This window comes from Sinohyriopsis cumingii, chromosome 17, assembly GCF_028554795.1.
Source record: "Sinohyriopsis cumingii isolate HCF-2022 chromosome 17, ASM2855479v2, whole genome shotgun sequence".
In the NCBI taxonomy this organism is placed as follows: Eukaryota; Metazoa; Mollusca; class Bivalvia; order Unionida; family Unionidae; genus Sinohyriopsis; species Sinohyriopsis cumingii.
The window spans coordinates 117,881,068-117,891,683 of NC_142977.1; the positions used below are offsets into that span (position 1 = coordinate 117,881,068).

Genomic DNA, 10,616 nt, shown 5'->3' on the forward strand with positions numbered 1-10,616 from the left:
CATGCATACATAACATGCTCTCTCTCTCTCTCTCTCTCTCTCTCTCTCTCTCTCTCATTCACTAATGTAATAGAACAGTAGTTCAAGGTCAAGGACCAAAGTACAATCGCTAACATGCCGCTTTGCTTCGTTTTCACAAATTTAGCCGCTGCGGCAGTTCCTCGCATGTTTGGAGAGAGGTTGACAGACACTGTAGCTAAAGTATTGAACAAGCCGGTCGAGGTATGAACAGATTTTAGTATGTGTGTTTTCATCTGATATGTGAGGCTACCTGATAAGAAATACAGTTTTTGCGCAGGTCGAGTATGGTGGTTGCACACCAACATTTTTCGTAAACAACTAGGGTTGCACACTATAAGTGTAAATTATCCATAAGATACACCATTTTTAAAAACCTCATTTTGACCATACGGACAGCAGACTCGCGTGATTACATTTGTCGCGTACTAATGAATAATGAATAATGCGCAGTAGTTAGAAGAAAAAAAAGATAAAGAAAGAAAGATGGATGCAAGAAATAATAAACAAAAGAAAAAATTAATTGGAAGGAAGGAAGGAACCACTAATATAGGGAAGAAAAAATGACATGAAACGCCATAAGCCAAGAAAAAAACCTGATTAAGCTAAACAACAGGAAAACTATTTTGTGTGATTGCAATGTATGTTAGTCTCGGGTTGGGCCAATGTGGGTATGTGAGAAAGCTTGCCAGTAGCTTCTCGTGGGTCGGTGGTTCTTTCCGGGGTTTTTCCGGGTTCTTCCTCCACCATTAATACTGGCCGCCATGTATAGCCTATCTTGTGCTGAAAAATGGCGTTAAACACAACAACAACAATGTATGTTATGATGATGACATAAAAATTAATGATACAGACAACGACGACCCAATTGCTGTTATTTTCTTTATTATTATTATTATTATTATTATTATTCAGAAAATCACTGTGGTCACTCAAGCTGGGTTACCAATGGTGAGGGCGGGAACCACAGACCCGGCAGTACTAGTTCAAATTCATTCCATAGCCGTTTTCGATGCTGAGAAAAACCCCAAATACTCAGAACAGTTCCTGGAATTTCTAAAAAGTGAATTCAATCTTCCTGCGAACAGGTAGCCCCCCCCCCCCATCTCTCTCTCTCTCTCTCTCTCTCTCTCTCTCTCTCTCTCTCTCGCAGCGCACACTTGTATTGGAGTGTATGAAAATTATAGACAAAATAAAATTGGAATGCAAAATAACCAGTGACTAAACTTCAATTATTTTTATAATATGACCAATAAAAATGCATCAGTCACAAAACTGATTGAATCTGTCGTTTCCAGAATTGCCGTTCTGGAGAAATACTTGCACACACTCGTACTGGAGCCTACTGTCACTAATGATGGACAACTTCAATACATTACTCGGTGTTTTCCCGTCATTCTAACAGTTATCAACTACATGGTACTTGGAGTTTTAATAGATTTCTAGACGCCGCAATCATCATTTTAATGTCTTTATCATCACTACTTAAATATTCATTGTATCGTCTTCATTGTTGTCAATAGTTTCACCATCGTCGTCATGATCAAAATCGTCACCACCACTATCGCCACTTCTCTCGCTACTACTTCTATATCTTCGTTTTCTTTTTACTTCTTCTTTTTCCTTTTCTTCTTCTTCTTCTTCCTCCTCTTCTTCTTCTTCTTCTTCTTCTTCTTCTTATTATTATTATTATTATTATTATTATTATTATTTTCAGATTAATGTTGGAATACGTAGACCTTCCGCCATATATGGTTTGCAGCGGAAAATGAGCTTCCTATCGCAACAGTTAGTTCCGAATCGAACACGGTCCTAAATGATCGTGAACTTTATCTTTTATATTTAGATTCAAATTAGGTGTGATCATTTTATATCCTGTAATATGCAATTTTAAAAACATAATCATTCGATATATCTGATCAAAATTAACATATCCTCATCAACAAGTAGTTCTGACAGGCATCGATAAAAGTTCGTGTTCTGGTTACTTTTGGAATTTGCCAATCAGATCACGTTTTACACTCCATATTAGGGAGAGCATTGATACACCCCGAATAATGTTCCCCACATTCAACAGAAGGAGGGCCGTTATTTAAAAGGTCAACAAACAAGACGTGACCTCATTTAGGTGCCTGTCAAACCAATTTATTGATGAGTGGATATTGATTTTAATCAGCTTTATCATTTGGTAAGTCTATAATCATGCTGATTTGACTTTTTCATTCTTATGCATGATAAATTGTCAGAAATTACTAATTACTGTAGATGGCACTCGACTTTAGCGTTTTTAGTGACAATATACCACTTGGACCGATACGGAAAGTCTGTAAATTGTCTTACCAGTGACGAATGTCACTCTGGTTTTGCTAAAGAGACGTTATTGCTTATTAAGAAAATGAAAAGAAAAAAAGCAGATAACAAAAGTTGACTCCTGGCAGACAAATGAATAGAGGGACCTAACATTGCTTTGTTTTACTTTTGTGATATTCGTCGCAGAGAAAAAAGGAAATGATAGCTAAGTCGAATGATGTCCAGTCATTTGTTTTCTAAGTCATCGTATTGAACCTTGGCTCTTTTTTAGGTTGAAAGCACACGCAGCTTCCCACCCCACCCCATCTCACATATTTCGTGATGGCTAATTTCGATTTTGATTTGCTTTTTGTTTTGGGGTGTGTGTAAAGTCGGTTCTTTGACGGATTTTAGTCTCATCTTCTGTTTTCCTTCGGAGGGTTTAACAATACGACATTCTGTTGCTTGAAATCTGCATTGTTTGCTCCAATAAAAGTAGGAATCGAATTCGGATCCTGTTTTTTACTGTTGCAAAGTCCGTTGATATTTGCATCCATATTTGGCATAGCACGTGTTCACAAAACCGATCATTGTTTTACAGTAATAAAATCAAATTGGCAAAATTTAATTTTGCATGCGTTGTCTAGGACAAAGATAAAATGGCATCGAGACCTGATTTACGGCTTTGCTTAAATAACCTTTGATTGTCGTAGCTTAAACATATTCATATAGTGGTTGTCTAGTTGAGTTCATCCTGATGCGTAGTTCGTTTAGGCCAATGATCGGCCATGAAACTTCATGATTATATACCACAATCACTGGAGTAAACCAAAAGTCTTTGATCACAGTTGATTCATAATAAGTGAAATACTACAGTCCATTGCCCTGTTTCGTTAAAGTTTGTTTCAGGCTAAGTCTTACTTTGAAAGTTTAATTTTAATTGTATGTATAATTCATAATTGGTTAAATGAGGGATTGACAGTGGTTAATCTCGCTGATTCCAGTGTAAATTGTTTAGAGCCATGTTTAATTGCTACTGTTCATATGTAATTGTACTGCTGTAACACGTGTACCTGATGACTTCCTGTACACGTATAATTGTACTGCTGTAAACATGTGTAGCTGATGACTTGCTGTACACGTATAATTGTACTGCTGTAAACATGTGTACCTGATGACTTGCTGTACACATGTAATTGTACTGCTGTAATCATGTGTACCTGATGACTTCTGTACACGTATAATTGTACTGCTGTAAACATTTGTACCTGATGACTTGCTGTACATATGTAATTGTACTGCTGTAATCATGTGTACCTAATGACTTCCTGTACACGTATAATTGTACTGCTGTAAACATGTGTACCTGATAACTTGCTGTACACGTATAATTGTACTGCTGTAAACATGTGTACCTGATGACTTGCTGTACACGTATAATTGTACTGCTGTAAACATGTGTACCTGATGACTTGCTGTACACATGTAATTGTACTGCTGTAATCATGTGTACCTGATGACTTCTGTACACGTATAATTGTACTGCTGTAAACATTTGTACCTGATGACTTGCTGTACATATGTAATTGTACTACTGTAATCATGTGTACCTGATGACTTCCTGTACACGTATAATTGTACTGCTGTAAACATGTGTACCTGATAACTTGCTGTACACGTATAATTGTACTGCTGTAAATATGTGTACCTGATGACTTCTGTACACGTATAATTGTACTGCTGTAAATATGTGTACCTGATGACTTCCTGTACACATGTAATTGTACTGCTGTAATCATGTGTACCTGATGACTTCCTGTACACGTATAATTGTACTGCTGTTAACATGTGTACCTGATGACTTGCTGTACACATATAATTGTACTGCTGTAAACATGTATACCTGATGACTTGCTGTACACATGTAATTGTACTGCTGTAAACACGTGTACCTGATGACTTCCTGTTCACGTGTAATTGTACTGCTGTTAACGTGTGTACCTGATGACTTGCAGTACACATGTAATTGCACTGCTGTAAACACGTGTACCTGATGACTTCCTGTTCACGTGTAATTGTACTGCTGTTAACATGTGTACCTGATGACTTGCTGTACACATGTAATTGCACTGCTGTAAACATGTGTACTTGATGACATTTAAAGAGTTCAATAAATTAATCTAAAATTTGCATCAAACGTCGGATCATTTCTAACTAATCTTTGCAACTGAATGTTGGATGCAATGCAACCATTTTCAGTTTGCTAACTCGAATCTGTAATTGTGACCAGTAAAATCGAATTTTTTTATGAGAACGTGCACTAAAACTGATAATGTCATGTAATACTCGACAAAACGAAACTAGACTCATTTCCACAAAGTTTTTTTTTGCAAATCCAGTAATATTTATATTTTTAAAAATTTCTATATTTCTTTTTAAGTATCTGTTTTCGTGCTGTACTTGTCCTTTCTCCCACTCGCCCCAATCCCAAACGCACACATACATTAATGGTTTACCTGACTCGTAGGAAAACCATACATGTTCCTGCCCCGCGAATGAAATGCAAAACCAGCCGTCTACTCAACTGGTATCCTTGTGCGAGACACGGGTATCTTTGGGCGGGACACGAGAACAGATTTTGACTCGGATACAGTGTTCTTGTGTTTCTATTCATCCTGATGTCAAGAACCGTCAAGAAACTCGTCTGGTTGAGAATTCCTCTGAAGTGTAAGTCAGATAAACAAAGATGGGGAGATATCAACACAGCTAAGTGGACGTGTACATACGCTTTTTAAAGCTCTTGCTTTTGAACTTTTTAATGTATTTGAAATCTTGGTTAGTACTTTTAGTATGTTATAATTATATTTCACGATATATCACAGTAGTGTATCGCCTAGTTTTATAAGTAATTTATATCGCATTGCACTCTTTAACTAAAGATTAGAAATCCAACGTGGTAGGTAGTTGACGCCATTTTTTCTTGGAGATGACATTCGGAGCATGTTAAAAGTTTTACTGTCGTAGTATTTTTAATTCTTTTATTATTTTGTAACATTATCAATACTTTGGTTAGACATCGTATAATAGTTTAACAGTTCTAGTTTAGAACAGCACAAAATATCGAAAACCCAATGGCGTAGCTGCAGCCGCCATATTGATTGTAGCTAATGAATATTCGCCTGTGGCCCAAGTTCGAAGCCATTTTAATCCATATTAACTTAAATATGTTATGGCGGGGTACTTGTAATATGTAGTAATACATAGTTCTTAATAATAAAAATTTCATCATATACGTTATGTTAACACCAAAAACCGGACTCAGAACGCTTGATAGGGGAAAAGTCGATCTTTTTAACAGTAGAGAAACTAGCTTAATGCATGAGCCACTTTCCCAGTCTGGCACTGGTAGTGTATTTGCTTTTGAGTAGACAAGACAAATCATTACAAGTCGTGTTACAGAGCACACTTTCCGAGTCCAATAGTGTTTTTATTCTCGATTAGATAACACAAATCACTACAAATTATCTTGCCAAGCAGGTAACTTTTGCACCAAAATAATTGAGTTAACAAGACAGCATTGATAATTATACATCCATGGGATGCTAGGTCTTGCTGTTTTCGAAAGCATATTGAGTAACCAAGTTCTGTATCAGCCGTCTACGGCCCACATTTGCGAGATTGGAAGTTAATATGGAAAGAATGTAGATTCACTCTTTTAAAATACATATTCATGTTCAGTTAAACGCCAACATTTTCCTACGTATGCCGATTTAAATGAAACAGGTATTTATACAGTAATGCAATCAAATTATAAAGTAACAAGTTATAAAATAACAATTTAAAAGGGAAAAAATATATATTTAATGAATAAACGTACAAAATGTTAGCACATTAATTTCTACAATTTGTCATTGATACTATTTTTAGTCCTTTCTGATTTTGGCCGTTTCCGATAGCCTGACTTTTTTGCAACATTTTCGAAAGCCTTTGGACATTTAAAATTTAGGTTGCTGGCACTTACAAATCTGGATTTCGTTGTTGTTGTTGGTTTTGCCAGCATAAATTTGTATACATGTCTATCTTTGTCCATTTGTGACATATTATTTTGTATATAAATATAACAGTGAAAAGATACCAAGACATAATACATTTGTTAGCTATATCAACATTTGTGCTGGATTGGATTTCTCCTTAACATTCTTCTAGAATATATATATATATCTGCAATATTAATTAGGGACATATGTGTCGTCCCAGACTCTGTTGATAATTTCCGCAGAAATGGTAATTTGAGATGGTATGTTTGTTACGTTTCGTACAACGAATTTCTAATGCTTTTGTAACTTAACACACTTCATTTTAAGCCAGAACCTGAGACATGGACACAATGCGATTTGGTTTGGATTTGAGTGGATTGGGTTTTCGTAACACCCATTCACGGATGGCCACATTTTCAAACTCAAAAGATTCCATACTTCGCCACGCCATTTTATAACAAGCATCAGCAGCAGAACACATGGACTAATGTCATTGCTTACAGTTTACCTGACATACATGCACTATACAATAACTAGCAGTTACTTATTATATAGTACATGTATGACAGGTAAATTATAAGCAACGATACGAGCCCATGTGATTTAGAACAGATAGAAGATATCAGCAGTTATGACGAGAGTATTGGACCAGACAATGCCGGGCAATGTGACCCTCTTCCTGCCACTGCAAAATTTCGTTCCACCTAGCTGGTAATGGCTCAGCAATCAACAGCTATACCCCTTCTGCGACCAAGATGCTGAGAACGGCACCGTTGAATACTCAAAGTCACCACAATAGATGCATTTCTACTATGAGAGGTGATCACAAAAAACTTCGGTCTTACTAAACACCCAAAGACTCTCCAAAAACACCCCAATATTACATATAATCGTACCAATGCACTCAAAAAACGTACCAAGAAGTGGGGAAAAAAGCAAATACACGCGTGGGCATTGATACTACCAATGATTGATAGTACTGGTTGATAGCCATATTTCCGATAACCAAAGGAAAATAACTTGTGCATCAAATCTCTTTCATTTTATCATATTGTAAAAACACTTTCCTCATTAAATGGCAATACACCATACTTCCCTCATTTATTCTGTTATGAACTGTTTATATACAAATTTTTATTTGGATTGGCCGATCGATTGCAATACCCACCAATCCATGCTTTGTTTACTAGAATGCTTACACGTGCCAAACGTGTATATAAAGAGCGTCGTTGTTGCAAGCCGGCGCCAGATCGGGTTAGGAAGATAAGGGAAAGAACTGGACAAGATCAAGCCCTAGAATAACGTCTGAGAAAAAAGATAAGTCAGGAAAAATGAGACAGGTAATTTTTGAAAAAGGAAAATTTCAGGCATTAAATTTTGAAGAATAATTTGGAACTTAGACTTTAAACTGCAAGTTCTCAGAAGCAGACGAATTTTCTACACACAAATTTCGGAACCCAAATTTAAATTCCGAAATTCAAAACTTATTTCAAACAACATGATTTGCCCTCATTATATTTTTAACAATCAGGCTTAGTATTAGTAAATTATAAACTCGTTTAGATAATCGAGATATATCCACTATGGTTCTATCTACTGGTTTATTTCTCTACGTAAAATTATTTATCTGTAAACTGGTAAAAAGGGTGTAGCTTTTATCACAGATGAGAAATTATTGAATAAATTTGTCCTGAATTTTTAATCTTTCTTATTGTTGTTTTATCTCTTTGCTAGAGTCAGTTGAAGCCTTGCAGCTTGAAGGTCTGAAAAAAAAGCTAAAATCCTGAGTAATTTTTCAGATCCATGCGGCTACAATATATATATATATATATATATATATATATATATATATATATATATATATATATATATATATATATATATATAATGAAACCCTTCACAACTTCTTGCTCTTCTTATGGTGTATATTGAAATATAAATTTTATTCCTTATATTAAAACGTATTTTCTGAAATGAAAATAATTACTGGCGTTCTACATGTTACAGTCTTCATGTTAATGTATGAATTACTCCATCTCAGTAGTGAATTGATACCCTCAAGCTGCGACTAGAGCTGCTGGCAATGAAACTGGAGCAATCATTATACAAACTATATCAGGTCTGTTCTGTCTTATCTCAGTGTGCATACCCAGCAGGGGTAAAACATCTTCCTTGTCAGACTTTATGAATTTCATAGCAGCACTGCAAGAAATCTTTTACATGTACAGCAGAATCCACACAATCATTATTGCAGCTGCTTCAACAGTTTGTAGAAACCAAGTCTCATACGAAAGCCAGCTACCATATTAAACCTATCGTGTACCATCACGACCGATTATCACTTTGCCATTAAGACTTTATCATAACTAACCACAACAACAGCCTCTGCACTGTCAATGAAGCGCCACCCTGACACATCTAACTATACAATGGTAGCAGCAGTGATTATGGGCAACCTCAAAAATGACAGAGAATTAAGCAATGGTCAGGGAAGTAGGCCAAACAAACCCAGAAAGCAACCTCAAGCAAGCTATCTTGGGTCATGGAAGCAATAAGAAAGCAAAAGGCAAAATCCATTGAAATGAAAAGATACCAGCTGCCTGCCAATGATCAAAACAAGCACACAAAGAATAGTCGAAGAAAAGTGCTTCACATAAAAAGGATGACTCTGAATAGTATCCACAGAAGGGCAAAATGAAAGAAGTTCTGTAAACTGTCTGCACTGAAGAGATCAGCTATATATTGAAATCATGTTAGCAGATGTATTTGATCAAAAATGACTGGTAAATAAGCAGTGGAAATCGCTTTATATACAGAGATCCACCATATGGATGAGGACACATTAGTACAGCCAGATTACAGGAATGGATATACAATTTGAGCATCTAGCGATCCACATAATACAGGAAACTGGCAAGATTCACATTATAAAATGGTATCCAGCAATCATCTCCAGCTTGAAACTGCTAGTTCTACCTTGTCTGAACCCCTCCCTAAACTGAAAGTATCAGAAGTGGAGGAAGCTATTGAGTAACAGGCTCCAGATCACCTTGACATGACCACAGAACAGCATACATATGGCAGCCTGCCCATGGTTGTATACCTCACCAGACTTCCATCCAGAGTGCACGTATCTCAGAAGTATGGATCATTACACCAATGCCAAAATAGGGAAGAACCAAGCTTTCCTCAATAACTAAAAGAGCATTACAGTGACAGCCGACCTAGGCAAACAGTGCTTTAACCCCACCTAGACAGTAAGCTGTCTCCTACCCAAAATAAACTCCATATGGATTACACAAAAAAACACCTACCCAAACAATGCAGCATTACTGGTATTCGAAACAATCATCGTGGCAAGAGATAAAAACACTCTAGATGATGATTAGATATTTTACAATAATTAAGGAAACAGATTCAGCAACTCACCTTGGAGATCCATCATGAAGACATATATAAAGGATAGGATACACAATGGAGAAAAGCACTAAATTTCATCATGAGAGCAACACGGTAAGAATGGGGTGAACCCTATTCTATTGTACATGTATCAAATCTTCTCATACCCACTAGCTGTCTGCATGAGTCTGAGTCTCCACTAGACCAGCATGGCTATGTGATTAAGATTGCCAGCAGTAGGTCCATGGGTTTTCCTCCATCAGATATATTGGCTGCCTGTATAGTCTATTATGCACTGAATAATGGCATTATATCCCACTAAACCAAACCTATCCCCTAGCTGAATCAGTGTCAGCCAATTTATGTATATCTAAAAACAAATTATTTTTTTTAATGACTGTCAACTGTAGCATTATCTATAACTGGATTTGGTGTACATGCATAGGGTCTATTTTAAGATATTAAGATTATAAAATTGCATTGGATCTATAAATAGATGCTTACATACATGTTGATAGTTACTAATAAAAAATTATTAGTGAATATCTTGACGAGTCTTGGGCTGTTTCCCAAAGGACAGGTCAGTCAGGTGGTATCTTAGAAGTATTATGTTAATTCCCATTGGAAGGGTTAAATCATGCAAGTTCTTTCTATGAAGTTGGAGATTTGTGACAACACATGTTTGACCCCTCTATCTGTATATAAGTAACTGACTGGACAATTTTCTCATTCTTATTTCTTGTTGTAACATCAATTCTACATATGTATTTTATGTTGTATTTATCTGAGAGGAAAAACATTTGTTTGGATTTTTCATTGGAAATATAAGGCACTCATTGGACTATATTATTATTTTGAAACTATTGTGAATTA

At 36.1% G+C, this 10,616-nt stretch overlaps 1 protein-coding gene across 1 annotated transcript; it reads left to right on the plus strand.

Annotated features, from left to right (window-relative positions):
• The first annotated feature begins 67 nt into the window (after positions 1–67).
• On the plus strand, positions 68–4,504 carry LOC149779732 (MIF-like protein mif-2). The gene is made up of 3 exons (XM_089940592.1): positions 68–222; positions 934–1,106; positions 1,736–4,504. The coding sequence occupies exons 1-3, from the start codon at positions 115–117 to the stop codon at positions 1,788–1,790; spliced, it is 336 nt and encodes a 111-aa protein (XP_089796718.1). The 5' UTR covers positions 68–114; the 3' UTR covers positions 1,791–4,504.
• The last annotated feature ends 6,112 nt before the right edge of the window (positions 4,505–10,616 follow it).